This window comes from Xiphophorus couchianus, chromosome 18 (genome assembly GCF_001444195.1).
Source record: "Xiphophorus couchianus chromosome 18, X_couchianus-1.0, whole genome shotgun sequence".
NCBI classification, from domain to species: domain Eukaryota; kingdom Metazoa; phylum Chordata; class Actinopteri; order Cyprinodontiformes; family Poeciliidae; genus Xiphophorus; species Xiphophorus couchianus.
The window spans coordinates 20927475-20952346 of record NC_040245.1 but is presented as its reverse complement, the minus strand read 5'-3'; the positions used below and the strand labels follow the sequence as shown (position 1 = coordinate 20952346).

The following is a 24872-nucleotide window of genomic DNA, read 5'->3' as shown; positions in this document are numbered from 1 at the left end:
TCGTTCTGTATACACCCTGTGCATGCAAAATGACAATAAAGTCAGTCTAAGTCTAAGTCTAAGTCTAAAAAGAGTATCATGTAATGAACGAGTTAATGGCCATTTTGGATAATGGTGATGTGACTCATTGTTTATAGTGGCATCTTGTGTTGGGGCAGCTTGTGCTTTTGGGGAAAAAAAACCAAAACATTTAGTACTCATTTCAATGTAGGGTCTTGAATGGTGGTGACCCTGGTTGCTCCATCCAAATTGAAGTGCATGCCCTCTCTGCTAATCAGAACAGGTTTTGTACCAAAGTTCTCAGTAATGGTTGTTATGACATACCTTGTTTTCTGGACAACACTGGACCACCAGGATTTAAATGCTGCTGAACATAACAACACTTATCAAATCAGGCAGGGAACCAGAGAAAAACGAATCCAACAGTCCAGCATTCAGAAATCTATACATTAGATTAACAATCTTTGTTTAATTTGCTGTTGTAATTAAAATTCAGTGTTGTCTGTAGTGGCCATATACAATGGGAAAAGTCCTGGTAATCGTATCAATTGTAATTAAATTGCAAATACCAAAGCATATATTGTTGTTGTCTGTGTTTTCATAATACCCAGATAGTGGGTACCCTATGCAGATTGTGATATACAAAAATAAAAACATTAAATTCATTCCAGATATATGTTTTGATTAAAAACTTGCATTTGGGTATCAATAGCAAATAAATTAATTTGATTTTACTCTGTTTACTACATATTACATGCTGTTTTGAAATATCACCTAATTGGGATGCGGCAAATTTGTGGCTTTTATATATAAATTTTATTCAACTTATATTGTACTACCCTAGAGTACATATGTATCCGACTTTAATAAATATTGAGAAGACCTAGAAGAAAGTGTTGGTTCTTAATCCTCCAGATCAGATAATGTATGAGCAGACATGCCGATGCAAGCTGTATAAATAAATGTCACTGTCAAGACATCTTTTAAATCTATTTATGGTACTAAAAGTTCTTCATAATGCATACAGCTTAATAACTTTAGTTGTATATTAATTACCTATTTTAGTTGTTTTAGGAGAGTTGTGTGTGGTTGTTTCTGTGTGGGGCATGAGGGTGTAAGTATGACTTACTGTTCCCATCCTACTGCTGAGCTATGTCACCTAAAGATTGGAACCAAAGCAGTTTTTATCTGGGTTTTTTTTTTGTTATTTGATGACACGTTTCTGTGAAATGCACTGCTGTGTCACTGTGCGATTGATCTAACAACATTTTTTGTTAGACCAATCTTTTGAAACCCATCTTTTCTTTTTCCTCATACCAAAGCTGTTGGATCAGCTTCAGGAAATAAACAATACACTGACTTTCCCACCTTTGTCCAATCAGAGCCACTTAAATCAATGGTTTTGCCTCAACCTTTTTACACAGACATGCAACGACACATCGGATAGGTTCTATCTCAACCAGTAATTGGGTTTTCAGGCACCTAAACTAATTTTATTTCCTAATAGGGAGACAAGCAGAAAGAAGATAATGTCATGTAAGTTGTTGTTACCACAAACAAACAAAGCAAAACAAAGACAGGGAGTGCAAAGCAGTGGCCTTTAAATTTAATGGTCATGGTGTCTCCCGTTATATTCTCTCTTAATTAAATAATTTTGACTTTACTTATTATATTTAGAATGATAATTTTACCAGAGCTGTGTTTCTGGAGTTATAATGATTGCTTTACAGTCAGAATTTGCTGCTTTGGTTCTAGTTTGCCCTCAAATAATCCTTGGGTAAACCACTGAACCTCTTTTTATTCCTCATTGTGGGTTGTTTTTGATAACAACTCAAGGTCTAGGGGAAAAAATCCAGTCTGCCATAGCTACTTATCTGGTCACCTAAATAGTTTAGACCCAAATAGTTGTTTTAGGTCACAATTGTTAACTTTAAGTTGTGCTTAAGTATTATTTTATCGGTCAAATCAAATAAATTTTCATTTTTATAGGACCAAATTACATCAATGTGAAAAGATGCAAACATTTTTTACATTTTAAGAATTACAAATTGAACATGTGGACATTTTAACAGTTTGTCAAAAAGTGGTTTTGTGCCACAACCAGCCATTTGAAGACATTAATGATCTGAAATGAAAATGAGTTTGATGCCCCTGGATTACAGGGTTTGTATCATGAAAATGTATCAAAATCACTAAGCTACAAAGTTAAACTTTTGCTACAGTAAGTTTTTGTTTTATTTTTTAAGTCATTATAAATCCTTATTTAACTGCATACAAAATGACCTCTTCGACAAACAAACTTCTGTATTCAGAATGCATTACTCCAAGACATCTCAGAAGGTTTTAGTTTGCATAATGACGTTTTGTGCATGTTTGAACTCAAAGTCTGACTACTTGTTCTGCCATCAATGGTTTTATTCACATTTAGCCTTCCAAAGTGTTTGTTGATATTCTCTATGGCTACAGCAAAGCTCATGAGTTGTGTGAAAACACTGCATATGTTTCAAGATAATTTGGCAGCAGGAATTTGTGGTAGCACTTTTTAAAGACGCCCAGAACAACCTGAACAGGCTTGTTTGACTTTCAAGGTCCAACAACATACTTTGCCAGGATTTGCAAATTGCTGCGTCGTGTGTAATGACTGCCAAAAATGGAAAGAAGAAAGCATGATGATGGATCCAGTTGGACAAATTAGCACCACCATGCTTCCACCTGTTTCTGCTAACAACAGTGGGAAGAAGTTACCAAAAGATTTTTTTTTGTCTAACCATTGAACATGACCCATCCATCCATCCATCCATCCATTTTCTTCCGCTTATCCGGGGTCGGGTCGCGGGGGTAGCAGCTTCAGAGGGGAGGCCCAACATGACCCATGGTACAATATTAATTATGCCATGAGGGGTGAGGTTAGCAAACATAGATTCTGATTCACTTGTGCACAGTCATACAACGAACTACTGAGCTGGAATGTCACAGAACCAGATAGGGTGAGGCTCGCAAAAAAATGGTTCATCAGCAACAAACAGATATGGAAATGAATCAAATAAAAAAAGTTGAATTGTGACTTAAAAATATTTCTGAAAGTTCTGAAAATGATCGGTAACATCAGCATAAGTGCCCATCATCGCCAAATTCAACTTATGGCTCAAACCTATAAGGCTGAATCCCTTGCAGCTGGAACACTACATCTGTCTGACAGGATTTTCAAAAAGTCCATCAGAATATGTAACAAAAGATTTACAGTCCATGTCAGAATCTGACAGAAGTTGCGTAATGTTTACTAAATCCAACAAATAACCTTATAGCTCTTCTTTGTGTAACCCCCATAAACTATGCTGATCTGTCTGTATGTTTAATGTGTTTGTTTGTTAGTTCTTAGAATGTCCTGTAGAGGGCACTAGACCCACATTTCCCCTGTCTGTACGAGAAGAAGAGGGAAGAAGAAAAAAAATGGCAGACTATGCAGACTAAGCACATTTCAGCAGAAGTAGAGAAGTTACTACGCATAAGTGCTGCTGTGATATGAAAGAAATCTGTTTATTTTGAACTGGATAATGTACATTCTGTTCTGAGATTTCTCCGGTGAGTCTGTTGTTTTATTTTCAGCTGCTTACTTACGCAGAATGGCTACCTAGCTGCAGCTAACGTTGCTCAGTGTTTTTCGAACTGGAAAAAAAACAACCGGAGTTTAAAGTGTCTCTCTGTAAGCAGCATAGCTCTGTGAAATGAGACCGTTTATGATGAAGTGATGTTTATTAAGTAATTTATTTATTACTGAGCGTTTTTGGTTTATTTTAAACGCTAATTTGATTTTCACTGAGAAGTAATTGAAAGATTTCTCTGATTTCCGTATACTTGCCTGATCGGTTAACGCTCTGCATGCAGGTTGTTTTTTTTTTTTTTTGGACGACCGATACCTGAACGAGCCAGTGGTTCCAGAACCAGGAGGGTTCCGCCGCCATCTTTGTGACTCGGATTGAAGTCTGGAAAGACGGAGGTTCTGGTGCTGCTGGATGTTTTTGCGTGGACAACAGATAAGCTTATTGAACAAAAAGGGGGGCCAAAAATCTTTTTTTTTATTCCACAAACTATTTGTTCATGAACATTTTCATAACGGACAACTTATGTGCACATTGACTGAACTGACTGACTGAACTGTTATATTGAAGGACTAACTGGAATATGTAATTTATTTTGTTGGAATAAGCTTTAAAGCTACTGTTTAAAAAAAACTACCCTCAATTTTCTATATATTAATTTAATATTTTTATATAAGGGTGGACAATTTAAGTTTTATACCTTAATTTTATTAAGGTAATTAGTGTTACCTGGATTATTATTTTTTTGTGGGGAAAGAAAAATAAACTTGAGTTGTTAAAACGTGTATGCTTATCATCCTCCTGTGTGACCCTAGAACAAAAGTAACTTTCCTACTGAATTTATTGCTAATTAAATTTAGTAGTGGTTACATTTGTGTGCTTACAGACCTGTTTGGCATCGGTGACTTGTATTGCTTTAAATGATTGCCTGACACTTATCTTCATAAGAACAAATTTATGTTTTTACAACTAAATTGCTAAATACACAGTGAGTTTTGATTATGTATCAATATGCCATCTAGATTCTATAGGGTCACATAAATAGTTGCGGCTGATTTTTCAGCAACATCTTGGTAACATAAAAACAACATAGTGTCACCTACAAGTTAGCATTGGAGTTTGTGTTTGCTACCCACAGCTTAAATATATCCCTTGCATCTCATTTAAGTCATCATGCACAGGCATGAAGATCCAGATGATGCAGAGTGGCTCTCTGATAGTCACACCACTCATTGTGATGGAAAGGATGTAATCTGGTTGTTTAGCATCTCAGAAGAGAGACTCTCGCAAGGCCCCTCTCGTAACACACATCATAAAGCTCAGCACTGTTGAGCAGCTGCAGTTGTGACTGATGCAGCTGATGCTTTTGGTCCAGGTGTGCAGCCTCCGTGGCTCCAAGCAAGTATCGAAGTAGAAGTCTCCTGTCATGGCTATTATAATTGACTGAGTGATCCCTTCTGGTTCCTGGGGGAGGATTTTATGACATGGGAAATATTTTGGTGATCTATCACTCTTCTCTATAACAGAGAGCAAACAGCAGGGCCAGTCTCTCTCCGTCCCCACAGGGCCGATGATGGCTCTGCAATTTTCACTGAGCCATTCAGACCTAAAGTTTTTTGTTAGCTCAATGAATTGTGTTGTTAATTACTTTCTAGTCACATAAAGACTTTGAATAAGTGACTTACTTAAAGAAGAAAAACTGCTCCGTAACTATTGAACTATTGGCCTTCTGTTCCCTTGTGCATTCTTGTTATTCTTTCAGCTTCCTCTCCTTGGTGTTGTCATGCAGTCGTAAGATGATTAATGGCGGATCACGCTGCTATCTAACACAGAACAGAAACTCTTCAACACTCTTTTACTATGCACTATTTCAATACTCTATAGACAGTTTGTTGCATAGCATCATCTTCCACCCACAGATCAGGTTTGTTAGAGAATTGAGCTTATGCTTTTTTGTGTTTCAGGCAGGAAATGATCTTGCCAACCCTTTCAAGTAAATGAATGACATTGGTTTTGTCCAAAGCTCTGTACTAAAAATACGTGGCCTTGAACGAGGATTAATGCTAGTTGGACGTTTCCAGGTTTTATGTTACCAGCAGAAAACATCCAAAAATACAGGATTTTATTTGGATTTCATCAGACAGACCAACACAAAACGGTGCAGAGCTTTGTAGAACTTCCTGGTTCTCCAATGAAATTATTGAATTACTTCTTCAACGTGCCGTTAAGTTTGGCAAAGGACTGGTGCTATTATTATAAGTGCTATTACTTTGATTCAGATGTGTTGGAGTAGGATGCATCCAAAACTTGAGGATCAGTATCTCTCTGGGACTTTGGTTGGAGACCCTTGTTCCAGATCAATCACTGTAACTCTGTCGGGTTCCTGGTTTGTGTTTTTGAGTGCTGGTGAGACCTCTGAACAGAGGATCTGTGCTGCAAGACGTGGTTAACCTGCTGCAGCTGCTACACCTGACTGTGATTATCTAATCACCTGTTGGGGTTTTAAGAAGCTCAGCTGGATGATCACTTGTTACCTGATGTTAATCCTTTCTTTGTAGAATCAAGCCACAGTCTGCTGCTGTCTGACCAGAACGCTTATCTAGCCTGAATCTGTTTATGTTTCCTTGATCACACTAATTCATTGTTTTTCTGTACCTCCCAGATGTAATTTTTTTTCTGGATCCTACGCCAGTCTTCAGACCATATCCTGTCCCTGTTGAAGTAAAACATTCACCCTGTTTTTGTGTTCATGGTATTTTCTTCACCATGAACACATTTAGCGATGCTGATCATAAAAACTGCCAGTTTCAGACCTTGGAGTCACATTCCTGCTTCTGTCAATGTCAATGTCTCAATGTCATAAGGTGAGCATTGAGGTGGCTCATCTTATGACATGGCCATAAGATGAGCCATGACACCATATGGCACACAGTACACAGGGTTTGCTATAGTATGTAATTTTTATTGACTCGTTTACATAAAGACCGGATTTATGAAATACGCAAATAAAAGTTGGGTTGTCTACAGAGATGCAGTTGTGCTGTGCCGTATTTCTTGACAATGCTCAGTGCTCTAACACTATCAAATAACATCCCAAGTCTTGGGGTGTTGTTTGCACTGGACTGGAAAAAATTCAGGGGTTTAATCAGGGGTTTAATACATTTGCATGCCATATTTTGTAAAATGTAAAAAAAAAAAAGTGAAAACCCTTTATTACTTTCCTACCACTTTGCAAATGTGCATAACATTGTGTTGGACTATGAAAAATAATCCAAAAGAAATGCATTGAGGTGAGCTGGTAACCTGAAACTGTTGAAGAGTTTGTAGAACATGAATGTTTTTGAAAGGTAACAGATATATTGGTTATTTTAAATACTTCAATAAATGTATAAAAAATGAAGAACAGCCTTCAGAACTATTTTTTTGCAACACAATTAGCAACCGTAAGGCTGTGTTTTAAGGCTTTGAATGGTTTTGAAAGGTGCAATTTGTGCAAATTAGAGAAAATTCAATGGATGCTTTTAGCCACTCTTTTGCTTCTTTCTTCTTCAGAACACATTTAAATGAGTCCGCAATGCTCTGTGTTACAAACAGATTTAATTTACTATTTAAAAGGGCTTGTACAAAAATAAAAACAAGTACAACTCTTCAATATGAAATGTGCAGCTCCTTGTTTGCTGCATGATCATCTGTGATTCAAAATCTTTCCAAACTGCAGAGGATAAAAAAGGAACAAAGCATAGGAAGCATGTTGTCAAATCAATAAAGAAGTTTAAACCTGACCAGAATTTAAAAAATAAGATAAACAGATTTCCAAATGTCTGTAATATTTATTTGTTTTGCTTATTCTAATACAAGAATAGTAGATGAACAAATGTATTGACATGAATAACAACGGTGTTTTTATTGAAAATGATAAACGTATGAATAACTGAAGAAACTTGGTCCATGTGCTCAGTTGGAGATCCAGGGAATAGCAACAAGAGAAAAGGCAAAGTTTAGAAGGGCTTGAGTAGACTTCATGCTAAGTATATTTTGAAAATAACTTTTTACTCTGAGGAGGTGTGGGTCATTCAGAGACAAACAGAGGCTAGTTAATGAATATTATTTGTGTGAGAAAAAAAGAAATTGGACGATTTAACAGGAGTCCTAATTTTGAAAAGGAAAATGTGTTTCTACTAATATTTTTATGAAAAACTCCACAAATAAGATCAGATAAGAATAACAACTGGTAGTGGGCAACCTTTTATAGAAATGAAAACATAAAAAAGTCATTTGCTGGCTGACTTTCTAGATAACATCTTAATTCCTGAATTTCTCAGTTGTTCCAGGCTTGCTGGACTGATTTTAATATTCCGGCTACAATTTTAGATATCGACAAAATGTAAACTTTTCTGTTTGTTGTTTTGAGAAACATCAGTGAGCCTTATGAAAGATTACTCAACATAAACTGCTCTAAATCAGGTAAAATGTTCAGTGTATTCTACCTCAGTGATCTAACCAGGTTAAAAAGTAACACCTTTGGGAAAATGCTGACATTTGGCTCAGCATAGCTGGCTGAGTCATTATTTCTGCTTCCTAATATACGCCCCCGAGGAGATATGCTGTCACAGCAAAGCCATTTAAAAGCATTATTTGTATGCCCATAATCTAGTATTTAAAATGCAAGAAGGTGCACTTTAGAATGTAATTTATGTCAAAAACTAAGCAGACTTCCTGCTTTGTCATCAGCAGGACAAAAGAAATGACTCAGTTTGTTGTTATGAGATTGTAAGGATGGCTGTGACAAAACCTATTTACACTTCTATGAATTCAGCACTATGCAGAAATAAACAAATGGGGAAAAAACCCCACTTTTGTACCACTTTATTGTGAAGCGTTTTCTTAAAGATAAAATTAAATTAAAATTACTGTTAATCTTAAAGTGCCCCTGTCAACCAGCATGACAAGATTTCTTTATGATAAAAGTCTTGTTTGTCAAATGATCATTTTCATTACCCATATGCAAATACAAATTCCTGAGGTTTGATTCCTAAGATCGCCGAACTCTTCACCAACTCAGAACCAACTGAGACTTTTGGCTGAGAAACCATCTGCTCTGTATTCAACAGTTTCATACAAAAGTGAATGAAATTCATTAATATGGGCTAGTATAGACATCCAGGGGTAAAAAACATTTGAGTTTAGTCTCCTGTAGTCATTAGCATTCCTCCTGCAAGAGAATTCCCCCATCTTTCCCAACTTTGATAAAGCATCAGTCTAAAACGGGTGAGGTGCCGAGTACAAATAAGTGCTTCACAGAAAGCCACTTTAAAAAAAATAAAAAAATAATCTAGTTATCCATTTAATCCACTTGAAAATAGGAAAACAGTGCAATCAAACTGTGGAGACAAAGCTATCTCAAAAGAACAAAAGAGTAGCAAGTCCAAAGGTAAAAATGTTTGGCATAACAAGACAATAGAGACATTGTGAAATTGAAAAATATAATTGCGAAAGGGGGAAACATAAACAACTTAGGTGTGTAGTTGAAAAGGCATGCATGCACACATAAAGAAAATTATAAAAGCCAGACGAGGAAATACATATGAGCATTTAGTTACTCCATAGCAGCACAAGAACAATAAACCACAAAGAGAGAGGAGGAATTCATTAATCTGACAGAAGGACACTGTGATGGTGGTCTATATAGTTTTTTTTTTAAATATTCTATTTGCATCTGCAAATAGAATATTTGTTCAGATCTGTTGAGTTCACAACGCTTCCACTTTGCATTTACATACCATAAGGGTAGATTAATGCTGGATTTTCAAGAAAATAACTAGGTCTGTGTACATTTAAAGAAAAGTCAGCATACTCGAAGAAGTTTCTTAAAATCAGGGACAGAGAATCATAATCACGAAGAAATTGCAAAAACTGAAATCTGCCAAAGTATTTAATAAAACAAAATCTGTACTGAGTGATTGGTGACAAATGTTGAAAATCTAAATCATTGTTTCTTCCACTTAAATAAAACACATAATGCATAAATTGATTAAATAAAACATTATTTGACACTTGAGATCTCGTAGTGTATAAAGGTTTTTGCCATGCTAATCTTATTTTAGTTTATAAAGCAGTTGTTTGTAATTCCATGGCATAAAATGAGTAATTGCTATGGTGCTAAAGACTTTTGCAAAAAAAAAAAAACAATGATCACCTAAATGACAGAAATGAAAAGAGAGCAGTCAAGGAGGAATATATCAGTTTGAATAAAGCACTTTAAAAACATTGCTAATGATCCTGCATCATTTAGATGTATTGCAACAATAATATATATATGTCTGATTTGACAAGCTGCCTGGAGGAGAGAAACCACATCACATCGATTGACTCTCAGATCTGTTTAATTTCTTTGTTTTTGTAGTTCTTCGCTCCTGCTTATGTGATCCTAGACTACGCTTTTTTTTTGTTCTTGCCATTCCTGTCTGTTCACTTTTCCCCAAAAGAACAATTTAAACAAACTTTTGTCACTTTCTTATCTTTGTTTTGCCTTTTTAGGATTATTTATTGCTGTTCAGTCCCCCTAAACGCTGTTCAGGGGGACTGAAACAGTATTGCCTCTGCCATCAGGAGATATAGTGCTCCTCTGATTATTGGGGGGAAAAAAAACTAATTTGCATAAAATGTGCTTCGGCTCGATGTTGTGGGGGCAAGAAATCACATTTAGATGATAAAAAATTGTAAACCACATTAAACCATTTGAGAAACATATGGCTTTATAGTAGTTAATGAAGCCTAGGCGTAAATTCAAACGGGAAAACTCTATTCATCTCACCTGCCCAACCAAAGATGTCGTCATGTGCCTCGATTCCAATCTATCGGTGATGGTCTCCTCCTCCATTCATCAAGCGTCGCTCCCTTGATAAGGTTTAGCCGTTCATCGGCTTCCACTCATTGGCTGAGCTTCAACCTTGGTGTTCTAGATCCCTGGTAGCACAATGTTGCCCTGAGGCAACAAACCCAAATCTGGATCTGGGAGGGTCCGATTTTATGATTGATACGTAATTAGGGACCACCAAGCTCCTAAAGAATTCAGGAAAAAAAAATTCCCCTCAAAAAATAAAAAGTCATGCCACAGAGGGTTAGGAATGGATTTTGTGGCTCCTGAGCTCCCACACATATCTGATCATAAACCAGATCATAAACCTATACAGCTGGATGAATGAGGCTATTGTGGTTATCATCCCAAACATTTCTTGAGTGTTTTAAACTCTGGAGTTAGTCTCACTTTTGATATGCTTGATGAAAGATAAAGGGTAAAACACCAAGATTTGATGGTAAGAAAAGTTTTTATTAACATTGAAATACAGAGAGCGTACTGTCTCTTCTCAGTGATTATTTAAGTTTATTTCAACTCAGTTTACTTGCATAGCATCAGTTCACAGGAAATGTAATCTCAAGGCACTTCACAAAAAAAGTAACTTCAGTTCCATCATTAAGATGTATTAAGATCAGTTTATAATTCAAATTAGTTTAAACGTTTTCTATCTGGAAACCCGGCAGGTTGCATTGAGTCATTGACTTGCAGCGATCCTTCCTCCTGAACAAGCATGTAGCGTCTGTAGAAAATCACTTGCAGTTGTCTTTGACTTTACAGCAATTCCTCATACTGAGCATGTAGTGACAGTGGAGAGGAAAAACTCAGCCAGCAGTCCCCCTTCTCTACAGGTTTTTCACTCCTGTTTTCAAAGAATTGTCTTACCAGTAAAACATCAGCTTGTTCCTTGTTTCTCAGAAAACATTCACATGAGTCTTCATACCACCATCAATAATCTGGGACAAAATGAAACTCCAGGATTGTATTAAAAGGCTCCAGGCTGAAGAGGAGATGGGAAACATGTAAGGTCACAACTTCATGTGATATATAGATACATAGACATGGATAGATAGGGAAATATATAGATAAAAAAATCTGAGTTTAAGTTTGGTTATCTCAGAAAATGTGTCAAGCTTTTTGAGAGCAAGTTCAAATTAAAGAGAAAATCTGTGATGACATAGCAGTCCATCAATACTTTATTGGAGAGTTTAAACATTGTCTTTGCAGAAAAGAACCCTAGAAAGTCCTAAGATAATATGTGCTTCTATATTGTCTTTATCTCTCTTTTGTATCAAGATGTCACTTGCTCACATAACTAGGTGACATTTATGTCTCGGTAAATCCCACCTCCTTAATAACTGTCAGGCTTTTTCTGTGAAGGCTTAGCTGCAAGGACCTTGATGTGGTCTCATGGGTCAATAACTGACAACAGACCAAACGCTCACATAGTGTGTCTAAGAAGCTGGAGCTCTATGAAAAGAGTAATAAAAAAAATCCTAAAATATGTCATTTTGAAACTGTGGTCATGACTTTCACATTACATAAACTGAAACATCCGAATACTTCTGTGTTCTGATTTATAAACGTTGCGTAGGATCTATTCTGAAGGTGTATTGTGCCCAAAATCCGAAAACTGCGTAAGCAAAAAATAGAAAAAAAGCAATTCCCTCTTTTCGAATCACAACTGCCCCTAAGCGCTTGTGTACAAAATTTCCGCCCTATCGCCAGTGCTCACTGTGAAGGAAGCATATTTGCGATGCCGGGTCATTGACTCTCAATCTCGGTCATTAAGTAGGACAAACATTATAATCTTACCAGCATGTTCACCTCTGAAGTGCTAATCAGAAAGTACAAAAATTAGGCTTTGGAGTAGCTTAATCAAAGTACTGACTTAAATCCTTTTGTAATGCTTTGCTATGATCTTAAATTGGTTCCACAGTGTGGTTGAAATAAAACTCTTCTGCAAAGAAGATTGGGAAAAATTCCTCAACAGTGATGTAAATGTTACATCAACGCTTGTTTGAGTTGCTGCCACTAAAACTGACGAAACCCAATGACTTGGTTTATAAAACAATTACTCTTTACACATAGAGACATGTAGGTTTGGATAGCTTTTTTATTTATTAAATAAATCAATTGTTTGACATTTCTTTTTATATATATTCAGGTTGTCTTTGATTTTTAAAGTTGGTTGGTCATCTGAAACATGCTAGCATAATAAGAAGGTAAAAACTGGAAAGTCTGGAAAGGGGAAAACACTTGACAGCACCTTATGTATTTCTGAGCCTGTGATTATTACTGTATCATTCTGCTGGCTGAAATACTAGAAAAAAACATTTGGTAATAAAACTTTTTGGAGACAGGGCCATCTATCCAAATTCACTCTTATCACCATCAATACAGAATAAATCTAATATAGGATTTAGCACCACAGTGCAATCTGTTTTCTCACCTCCTCCATCTTTTACACATTGGTAAGGAATGCAACAAATGTTTTGGCAGTGGCCAAATTCATTTAGGAAGTGGAGAAACGTTTGATTTAGTAACTAGAGACAGCTACAGTCTAGTTCACTTAAGAATGTTCTGTATCAACAAACTTTCTCTGATACTCCTTCTTTATAAAATCCTGATGCATAACTAACGCTGTCAGATGTAACTTTTTTCTTTTCTTTTTTTTTTACAAAATCCTGTCTGTTTCTGGTGGTCAGGTGCAATCCTGTAACGTCTTGCCTGGGAACTGGGAAGAGTAACGTGCAAAAAAAAAAAAAAAAAAATGGAGCACATTACATAAAAGTGAGAAATGAATACAGAGAGAAGAGATGACCAATTTCTCCAAGAATGTGATTATAACTCCACTCTGCTACTTGAGAGCCACTCTTCAGTCTCCCAGTTTCACTCTGAGCCCAATTAGGAACCCACCCTGCTGCTCAAACACTGTCCTCAAGATTCTAACCTGATGGATTGTGTTAAGATTTAGGTTGATACTCTGCCTTGGGGAATAAATAATTACCAATGTCGTAGGACTCCCATTATACTCTTTTTGTGCTTCTGCTCTTTAGCAGAAAAATATAGAAAACTGCCAAAAAAATTTAACAACTTTGTAGTTTTCTGTGAGCCTCTTGTTGTGAAATTCAGCTCTGGAGTCAGAGAATTTACAAGGTATGAAATGCATAAAATCAATCAAGTTTGTTGCAATTTATTTCTTATCTTACAATGTTTCCTCCCTCAGACACTTTGAAAAAGTTTGAAAGCACTACTGAGATGTTTGACACTTAACTTGATAAATATATGCCTTTAGCATATATTTGATTCTTCACAGACGTTACGAATGACAGGTGAAGCTGATTCATTCTTAATAGTTTATTTTTAACTTTTCTCAACAATATGGAAAGTGTCATTTAGAAAGAGTTGCTGTTTGTTATAAATATATCAGTTGAACAATAAGAAACACTTTCTGTGAATAAAATCAGCAATTATTAGATTGTTATTTCATTAATATTTAGAATTTTGTTAAGCATTTAACTAAGAATGCATCAAAACTTCTCATTTTTCTGTATGGTATGTTTTAGCTTATGTACATTATTGCATAATGAAAAGAATACAAAGACATGCCACACGTTTGGCAAAACAATATCTGGACTTTTTGGGAAAAGTTTTGTGGGCACATTAGATCAAAAATGAAACTCTTTAATAGGAGCAGTGTGTCTCCTACAATATGTGGCATTAAATCATACAGCATTTAATAAAAAAAAACATTAAACTGATTACATAACAAGCCAGTGTTACCATGATGCTTTTAGGCTCCTTTAGGGCTCAGGTGACATGCTGTAATTGATAGAATCATTAAAACTATCAGAGGTGACCTTATGGCATACCATACAAGCTATGGTTGTTACATCATGCAACGCAGTTACACTAAAACAATTCAATGAAGAGGAGAGGGACAATTTTTACACAGCTACGTACATTAAAATATTCCTGTCTGGCACAAGCAGGTATCAAGTTTATGGGACAATTATATTTTCAGTTTTTTCTTTTTTTTGTCTCTTAGTAAATCAAATCACTATTTGAAAACCTATATTTGTGTTTACTGAGTGTATCTGTGCCAACTATTTGAATTAGTATAATTAAAAATATCTAATTGTGAAGAAAAAGCCAAAAGAAACTTGAAAGGATGCAAATACTATTTTCATCACACTGTAAACACTTTTGAAGCTGTCTATCTCTAGAGTAAAAAACAAATAAAGCAATTCTGCTGTAGAGAAATTCAAGAACAAAGAGATTCAACAAATAAACACAGCTACATTGCAAGCAATAAGGCTGCACTCACCACTACATTACTGACCACCGCAAGACAGAAGTGCTACTCTGAGCCTATGGTCGTATGCTGTTAGAGCCTGACCTTTTCGAAAGGAGTATTAAAAGCATTATTCTGAAGTGTCACATTATCTATCCTCTTGTGCAGCTTCAGACCTTTTCCCTAAACAGAGACTAGGTTATGTAACGGGGATGGACCAGTGCAAACGCTTTTGACATTGACTGGGATAATTTAAAAAAATCTTGTGAATGGAAACAACTTAATGCGAGACTAGGCAAAGTTATTACAAAGTAATGCAAAAAGATCACACAAAAGGAAAATGCATTTTGCCATAAAGCTGTCATAAAATTGCTGAGTTGAGTTGAGCAGCACTTTATTGTTACACAAGAAATGACTTGTCTTGCATTTTTTAAAGCTCTTGGCTTCTTCCACAATCTCACTCTCTGTACAGATTCCGCATTCGACAGTATTTGACTCCCGCGAGTGACAATGCACTGTCCTGCTAGCTGTCGATAGCTGTCGCTCACGAGCTGCGCTCGCGTCAGTATACAGGGTAAAAAACACCACTTTTCTTGCAGTGTGTTCAGTATATTTCTGTCCCCTGGTGCAGTTTCCTTACAAAATTCCTCTTGTTGTAACTTTTACTTTCTTAAAATCTGTCTAAATCTAAATTAGTTTCTCAAACATCATAAAGCTTTTCTGCTTTGCTTTTTAAAAGATTTCACCTGCTTTAGTTTTTTGTTTGTTTGTTTCTGAGTACTCTAATATGAATTAATTTCTCAGAATCTCATATTGCGTTTATTTCTTATTGGATCAGAAAGTTGAGAACAAAAAAAGGGAAAAATTCAGATCAGACATAAATACAATTATTTACAATCACATAAGCAAACATGATGGCAAAGAGATACTATGTTTAGCCAGATCAAGTTGTAAAGATTCAAAACACACACTTAACTTATTTTCTATTATTTTCTCTTTTCTTATCATGTAAAATATCAGCAAGACCTTTTGCAAAACCTATAAAGTGAGTACCGGTAGTCTATGAGCATTTTAACACAGCTCACAGTGATGTTCTTCAGAGTCTGTGCTGAACATTGTTTGAAAGCTATCAGCCTTTTTTAAAGCATGTAAAATTACTTAATTATTGTTACCTAAATGTACAGAGTTAACAAAAGCCTTTATCCTACTCAGACTCCCAGCAGTTTTTCTTGACGTGTCTCACAGTATGAAATGTACTGTGGGGATGAGGGAAAAACACTGACTGGAGACTAAAGGCAGAAGGAAAACAGATGATTGACATAACAAAGGCTTTCATATGGACCCCATGTTTCATGCTGCAGCCTCTTACTTCATTCACAGCAGACTGCCAACTCTTCCATCCTTGTTTCTTCACCCCATCTTTGATATTCTGCTCAGTAGACCCAGCAATGCAGAGTGCAACATCATAAATGTTGTAAAGAAAAGTATCACAGCCAGGTCATGTGTCATTTCAGCATGCAGCATTTAAAACTATATTTGGGACACATAGGGTCCAAAAAGAGGAGGTGTGAGCGCTGTAGCTAAAAAACAAGAAGAAAGAAGCTTTAGTAATCCTTTAACTGGAGCCCTGAGGGCTTAAGGGGAACTGATGCCTGGAACTGAATTGTCAACGTTCTAACGTTTCCCCTAATACGATCAGAAATTCAATCAGAAGCATGGCCAGCACTGCGGCAGCAGCAACAACAGAGGCGTCAACAACAAGACTGTTGATAGACAGAAGAAAAATTAGCAGAAAATGATTGTACTTCTATTACACCTTCAATAAGTTGTAAAGAGCAATCGCTTAACCTAACTAAAATTATAGGCTTATATTCAATACACTAGAATATTATTGAAAAGTTAAATTGTTTCATTATCTCAGTTCACTAAATGAAACACATTATATAGATTAAATACATTTCTTACATACTGTAGTGTCTTTACCTTTGTTAATTTTGATGATTTTTCACTAATAAGATAAAATTACAATATTATATCAGACCAGTACAAACATATATACAGAAATGTTGGCTTAATGCAAAGTATTTTTAATACTATATCAAAGTCTTTTATTTTCAAAATATATTGTTAATGCAACAGAATGCAATTTCCAATTTAATGAATATGACTATACAATATATGTGTTGCCTGTCTGGTTTTGTCAGTGTAAACTGCTTTTAGGTGTCACTCACATAGTACTGGTGGTTACACTAAACCACCTGTACTATGGTACTTTGTACCATAGTACAGGTTGTTCTGCTTCTTGAACAGGTGCAAATGCTAAGAAAGTCTGACAAATCTATTGTAAGAAAATCTGACAAAAAGTTAATGTTTTTGGTGCTTGCAAAATTATCTGTTTTAAAAACTTCCCAAATAAAAATGTCACAGTCGGTTAGCTGGTTTAATCACTGTATGCACTGTGCAATGGCTGCTGGAAAAGACAAGTGTTTTGTTGTCGACTTGCCACTCAGAAACTGCTTGCTGCATCCTTGATAGTTGTGCATAAGGCTGTAATTTTTCTGCTTCTGAGTCAAAGCATACCACCTTGCGCCAGCCCTGCATCACAGACTAAAACCAGTGCACTGAGAATATTTTGGTAATTTCTTAATGAAATGTTAACATTTTATAATTTTTTTAATTTTAGCTTTATATGTTTTATAACATAAAGATAGAAATATTTTTAGCATTCTTTAATAGAATATCAATATGCATTTTTATAATTGGGGCCTGCCATAGTAAAGCATAGGAGAACATTGAAATGCCTTGCGAACTAGCATGTTGTCTTACATTGACTTCCTCCATTCAGTGTGCTAAACATGGCTAATAAATAAAAAAATTGCTAAACAGCTCATTTTAGGGAAAAATTGGGGGTCAATGCACTGCTAATGTTTGTGCTAATGGTAATGCACTGCCCTCTGATTTTTACTTCTACAAAAGTAAAAATCAGATGTTTACTTTGTGACACTTGATATGAAAACACGCTCATATCTTAGCAACAGATTACCAACAAATATTGTTGTTATCAAAAAGCATAAGATTTCTTATGCTCTTTTGAAATATTACTTATCTTTAGGCTACGTTCACACTGCAGCCTGAAGTCCTGAAGTGATACAATTCTGATTTCTTTTGCCTTGGCAGTTCTCCTGTTTGAACGGGCAAACGACCTGAAAGTGTCCCGCATGTGCAGGACAGGGCGCAGTAACGTAATAAAAACTGCCATGTTGAAAAACTCAGATTTTTACTTTTGTGTTGAATGTCCGTTTGATGATATATTTACCACTATTGACAAAAAAAGAAAAAAAAACATTAACTTTTTTGCCAAATTCACCAACTGCACAATTTTTGTTAAGTACTATAGGATAAGTAGCATTTTGAAAAATCATTAGAAATCTTATGTTTTTTGAACAACAACAACATTTGCTGTTAATCTGTTGCTAAGAGACGAGCGTGTTTTCTGGTAACCAAGTGCCACAAAGTAAACATCTGGTTTTTACTTTTGTAAAATTTCCCAAATGTGAATTCCTTGTGCAGATGTGCAGTATTTCAAAAGAGCTTAAGTTTTTATAAACAATAATGTTACTTGTTATTAATTTGTTGTTAAGAGATTAACTTTTTTTTCTGGTAATGAACTGCCACAAAATACAAATCATAATTTTATTTTTGTGTTGAATGTCTGTTTGTTTTACAATATATTCATCACCAATGAAAAACAAACAAAAAAAACACTTTCACTTTTGTGCAAAATTCACCAAATGCACAATTCTTGTTAAATAACAAGTAAGGTAAGTTATATTTAAAAAGAGCAGAAGAAATCTTATGTTTTTTGAACAATAACAATATTTGTTACTAAGAGACAAACTCGTTTTCTGGTAACCAAGTGCCAAAAAGTAAAGATCTGATTTTTACTTTTGCTAAATTTACCAATTGTAAATTTCCTGTATCTAAGCAGATAAGCAGTATTTCAAAAGAATAATGTTTTATAAACAATTATTAATTAGATTTTAAGAGATGAGCGTTTTTTTTCTGGTAACGAACTGTCATGAAGTATGAAGCAGATTTTTACTTTTGTGTTGAATGTCTGTTTTATAATATATTCATCACCAATGACAGGAAGAAAATAAAAAAAAAATCACTTTTCTGCAATCACTTTTCTCACCAACTGCACAATTCTTGTTAAGTAGTAAGTCATATAAGGTAAGTAATATTTCAAAAGAACAGAAGAAATCTTATGTTTTTTGTACAATAACAATATTTGTTGTTAATCTGTTGCTAAGAGACGAGCGCGTTTTCCGGTAACCAAGTGTCACAAAGAAAACATCTGAATTTTATTTTTCCAAAAGTAAACACCAGAGGGCAGTGCATTAACATTAGCACAAACGTTGCTAATGTAGTGCCCACATTAGCCTTTTCCCCAAAATAAGCTTTTAGCTATTTAGTTTATTTATTAGCCATGTTTAGCACAGTGAATGGAGTAACTCCATGTTGCTCAGCATGCTTGTGACTCTCCACATGCTATTGATTACATTGCAGCTTACTTTAGCATTGATGCTAATTTTTAGCATCAGAACGCTTGGCTCCAACCGACGGGCACACTTTGGCAGGCTCTGGTTAAATTTCTTAAGAGGTTTTCTAGTTTGTACTCCTACTATTGTTTCAAATTGCAGATAACGTTTTTCCTTAAAAAAAATAATTTAATCTAGGATCATTGATATGTTTGTTATTCTAGATAATATTTGGGAAAGTATAATATAGTTTCTATATCAATTCTTGAAGTTGGGTGTTGATCAGAAAAGAAAATTAAATTGGCATTTACAGTTTTTAATGGAAAACTCATGTTCATACTTCTGTATAAAATGCTGTAAAATCACCATCTTAAATGCTACCACCTCTCTTAGCATTCGGATACTTAAATACATACTGGCTCTTATTGATAATGTCTTTAAGACTGTACTGAATATATTGAAAATGTGTCACTTCAAACAGCTTTCAGTGATTTATTGCAGCAGCTTTTGTTTCTGCTGCATCGACCTAACCTCATTCTCACTTGCAGAACCCCTGGGGGGTCACTTTGGGGTTTATACATGTCCAAATAATTAAACCTGGAAGCTGCAAACTCCACATACAGATCATTAGTTTGCCATAAAACAACTCAACTGCAGCAAAGCAGAGCGAGCTACATTAATCAAACAAAGACTACCAAACATTAACAGTTTTAAGTTATAATTTAGCTTGTATGGACACATACAACAAACAGTGACATTTGTGTGGCACTTAACTATGCATTTTATTTTCATTTATTGGAGATCTTTTGCTATTTTTGTAACATACATTTCATGAAAAGTCAAGTAGAGGAGCAGTGTAGCATGCATCACTTTTCCATTGCAGGCATATATTCACAGATAATGTGTTATGAAAACTATATACAATACAGAAAATGAAAATGATAATAATAATACATGCATCTCAATAAATACAATATTATCAAAAGATTAATTCTGTCAAAATATAAATTCAAAAAGTGAGACTGAACTATAGTCATTACAGAAAAGAGTAATATAACTCCAACATTTATTTCTGTTAATTAAGATGATTATGGCTTACAGCTGATGAAAACCCAACATTTTGTTCTACAAAATATTGAAGATTGACCATATAGTATTATATCCTAGCAAACGGAGGGAAAGTTGAGTAGAAGGAGAAAGTGTGTAGCAAAAATCTAACTTTCAGAGCCAGGGTCTAACCAAGTTGGTTGAAGAGCAGCTACATACAAACTTGTTACAGGTGCACTCCTTGTCTTAAGCTGTTCCCAAGAGTGTCTTGTGAGGGATTAGTAGAAAGAGGACTGGACTAGGTCCTCCTTGATCCAAAGCACTTTTTCTTTTAAGAATTATTTTTGGCACTAGAGGCCTTTATTTGAAAGTAAAAAAAAACAAGCGGCAAAGCAACCGAGAACAGGAGTTGAACTCAGAATGGGTGTAACCCACTCTAGCCACTGTACCACATAACACTCCACTATTGCCCTCTTTTAAGATGAAAGTATATTTAGCATTTTAATTTAATAAGTCCACCAGTCTGGACAAAAGGGTGGAGAGACAAATAATTCAAGTTGCTTCAGATCCTGAGTAAAGTTTCCACAGTAACGATTTAGTAGGAGCCATGTCATCTCCTGATGTTAGACCAAACTGTTTTAATAAAAATGGATATGGTATCACTGTATTCTATTGAGTTAAACCTGACTTAAACTAAACAGAGTAACTGTGTAGTAGCTCAAATAAAGTATTGTGGACTTTCCACACGCTAATTTTTTAGTAAACCACAATTCTTAGAAAGTGAATTTTAGGTTTTTATCAGTTGCAAACCATAATAATTAAAATGATCAGAAGAAAATATATTACTGAGCATGTAATGAATTTATGAGTTTCACTTATAGAATTGAATTAATGAAAGAAATTAATTTCTCAATGATATTCTGATTCATTAAGATACGATATTAGATTATTTATAAAATGCAAAATTGCAAATATTGGCATCGTCACATTGTACAGTAAGTAAATCTTCCCTTCCCTACACATTCCCAACCCGTAAGAGATTTCAAGAGTAAGATTGGATGCATCGATATCAACACTGCAATGAACACTGACGTCGTAGCTTTTCCATCATGGAAACATGGAGTACGCACATAATAAATAGCAGTATGCTACTTGCATGTGTGTGGTATACACATATGGCTCCTTACATAACACACAGAATGATTTTAGAGAATAGTGTTAGTTTTTTTTTCTCCATAAACAGATCATTGTTACAGACTTTTCTTGTTTTACATTCAGTTATCTGGAGAACAGGACTCCACAAACAACTCACACACACATAGTCAACGCGCCTTCCAAAAAGACACTGCCAGTTTTTTAGTAACTTTTCAGTTTTTTTTTTTCTCAATGTGGTGCATTTTCCTGTCACAGGATGAGGTAATTGCCAGACCCTTTATTTGTGCCCTTCCCCTCAGTCTGATCTGTAAGGATGCAGCAGCTTAGCAGTGCAGGATTTTAATGAACGCCTTCCTGAACTCGATATTAAAGGTGGTGTATATGATGGGATTTACAGCACTGTTCACGTAGCCCAGCCAAGTGAAAGCGTTGTACATCTCAGCGGGAACTTTGCATTTGGTGCAGTGGGTGTTCAAGATATGGGTGATGAAAAATGGCAGCCAACATATGATGAATACACCTGAGGAGATAGTAAGAGAGAAACAATGTAAGTGAGAGAGAAAACAAAGTCAAGCCCTTGCTGCATATTAGACCTGAATATGGGTTTGCAAACAAACGTTGCTCTCAGACCACAGAAATCATTACTGTTTCTTGCATCAGTTTGATTTCTTTTTGTATTATTCTACAACATGCTCACCCAGGCAGCCAATTACATCTTAGACAAAAATGTAGAACAGCTCAGTGACAGAATGCCCTGTTGCTAATTAGAACCTAAATAACAATTTAGCTATCAGTTTCAAGCTGTGTTCCCTAAGTGGTTTGATTAGAACTGCTTGATTCTAAAAGAACATGTAGTCACCATTATTTTTGCTTAATACTGAAATCACGATGACTCATCAAAACAATGTTATGCTTAAAGATCACTAAACAACCTTAAATATGAAGTTTAACAAGATACCGTCTAGTCGAAGGTACATTGAATATTTGGATAAGAGAAGATAACTGATAAATCATTTTTTCAAATTCAATAGTGAAATTAGCAATTGTGCCATTCCACAATCTGAATTTTAAAATGTTGTCATAATTTAAAAAACTTATGTAAAATGCCAAATAAATAATATGATTGAAATAAGTTAACATGACTTACTTATTTCAATCAAACAAATTTGCACTAAATTTAGTTTCATTAATAAAGAATCCTGCATTTTAATCAAATGAATCTGCATTCACAGACACATTTAATCTATTGGGTTTGCTATGTCACCACATCATGTCCAGGTAAATTTCTCCAAGAAGGCTTCACAGAAGCTCTAGAAGGATGTTTAAGGACATTTTGAAACTTTTAGCCAAGTGCATTGTAAGGTCAGTCTGCTCTACTTCATACCAAAAGTGTTCAATCAGGTTGTGGTCAGGACTTTGTGAAGGCCAGTTAAGTACAGTCCATGTCTGACGTTCATGTCTTTATGTACATTGTTTGCAGACATGTTGTTACGGGAATGGACCATCTCTAAACTGTCCCCTCAAAGTTGAACCACTAGCGATTTACATTTAAACTGTCCAAAATGTCAAGGTATGCTCCACAATATAACCTGCCCTGCACCAAAGCTCAGACAAGGGGCAGCGCAACTACCAAACCCAATAAACTTGACCAATGGATTGCCAGACAGATAGCTATGATTTGTCCAATTTCTCCCCTGCCTGAAGGACACCTGGGTTTTCAAGGTCTGTAGATATCTGCTACTGAAAGTGGGTACTTCTGCTCATGCTCCTCTTTGCTCTCACTGAGGCTGTGTTCACACTGCAACCTGAGGAGATCCAATTCCGATATGATTGACGTAATGCTGATCTGATCTTGTCATGACAGTGTGAACAGCACAAGTTGGATTCTACTGGCAGTGTTTCAGAAATCTCAGTTAAAGTTAAATAGTCTCTCCGTACACAGAGGCTATTGTTGGTAAGCTCAACCATGCTAATTACGCATGGGAGGTTCTATTAACACTAATAGAAAATTCTAGAGTGATTTGTTTTGAAAAATCTATGTAACTGCAGAGCCGTACAAACTGATTTCTCACACACAGTATGACACTCTTGTTGGATCTAATCTAATTAACAAATGATCATGACAGCAAGGCTGCTTAACATTAGATTCAATAACTTTAACCCATTTAAACCCACCGGTCACAATAGTGACCAAGAAATTTATTTCAGTTTCAAGGACTCCAAAAGGCTTACTGATTAGATTTTCAGTTAATGTTCAGCAAATATTGAAAGTTTAGAGTGTTTTGATAATACTGATGCAGTGTCACATTTTTAGAGTAAATTATCACATGGCCAGAGCTGTTTATATCTTGGTTGCACCTTGGCGCGAAGAAGACTGCCATAAACCTCCCAAAGAAGAAGCTAGCAATGTAGGTTTAAATAAACATACAACAAAGATTTTTGGTGCACATCATCTTTAAAGTGTGTAGTTATGATATTCACCTTTGCATTTACAAAAATTGGTTTGGTGTGTGAACAAGATGTGTAAACATGTTGACAGTCACAATAGTGACCAGTGGGACAATACATTTGACCTAGGTGCGCTTATATAAATACATACCATATTCTTCCAATTCCAAACTTCTTCCTTTTTAATATTAAATTTGAGTGTGGTTCTTGATCTGTTAGACTTAGTGAAGGCCAGACAAAACATACAATGTAGTTGTGAGAAAAATGTAATCCTTACTGATTTTGGTTGTGGTGGCTTAGACATGGACTATAAGGGGAAAAGAGGCAGTTTTCCATGCCTAATTTTGAATGCATATGATAAGTTCATGGGAAAAGAGGATGATCTCCCCTTTCCCAGTCATGTGGCACTCTGTTACCACCTGCAAAATTTTATGATGAAAAGATAACTGTCTCTTTGATGTACCCTTTAAAACTAAAATGAGGCTCTGAGAACCTCATTTGGAGAAACTGCTGGTCCACTAGAAAGACAACAATATTTTCATAGTAGAAAGAACTACACAGAGACTGATGTCAAATAGATCAATGAGCACATGAGAGGTGTAGACCTTCATGACCTAAACCCCTCAAGGTACAGAGTCATGATCAGGTCCAAGAAGTGGTGGTGGCCCATCTTAAAAGTGCACCTGTAAATAGGGTGATGGTAGCTTAAGAGGTTGGAGTTTATCTTGTAACTGGTGGGTTGCCTGCTGGAACCCCCACTTTGTCTGTGGTAGTCGTTGTGACCTTGATCAAGAGAACAATTCACCCGCCATGCCTGCCGGTGGTAGTCAGAGGACCCGGTGGTGCCAGGGAAATAACCCAAAATTGAAGAATACCAAAGTCACCAAATGGTGAGAAGGAGCCATACAACTGGCCTTTGATTCCAGGCA

At 35.7% G+C, this 24872-nt stretch overlaps 1 protein-coding gene across 1 annotated transcript in view; it reads right to left on the bottom strand.

Annotated features, from left to right (window-relative positions):
• Positions 1-19994: 19994 nt before the first annotated feature.
• The window catches only part of drd2a (dopamine receptor D2a), a 57286-nt gene continuing 52408 nt past the window's right edge, over positions 19995-24872 (bottom strand). Inside the window, exon 8 of the mRNA XM_028044528.1 lies at positions 19995-22015. Coding sequence (XP_027900329.1) covers positions 21819-22015 — 197 coding nt within the window. The 3' untranslated portion in view covers positions 19995-21818. The remainder of the gene's footprint in view (positions 22016-24872) is intronic.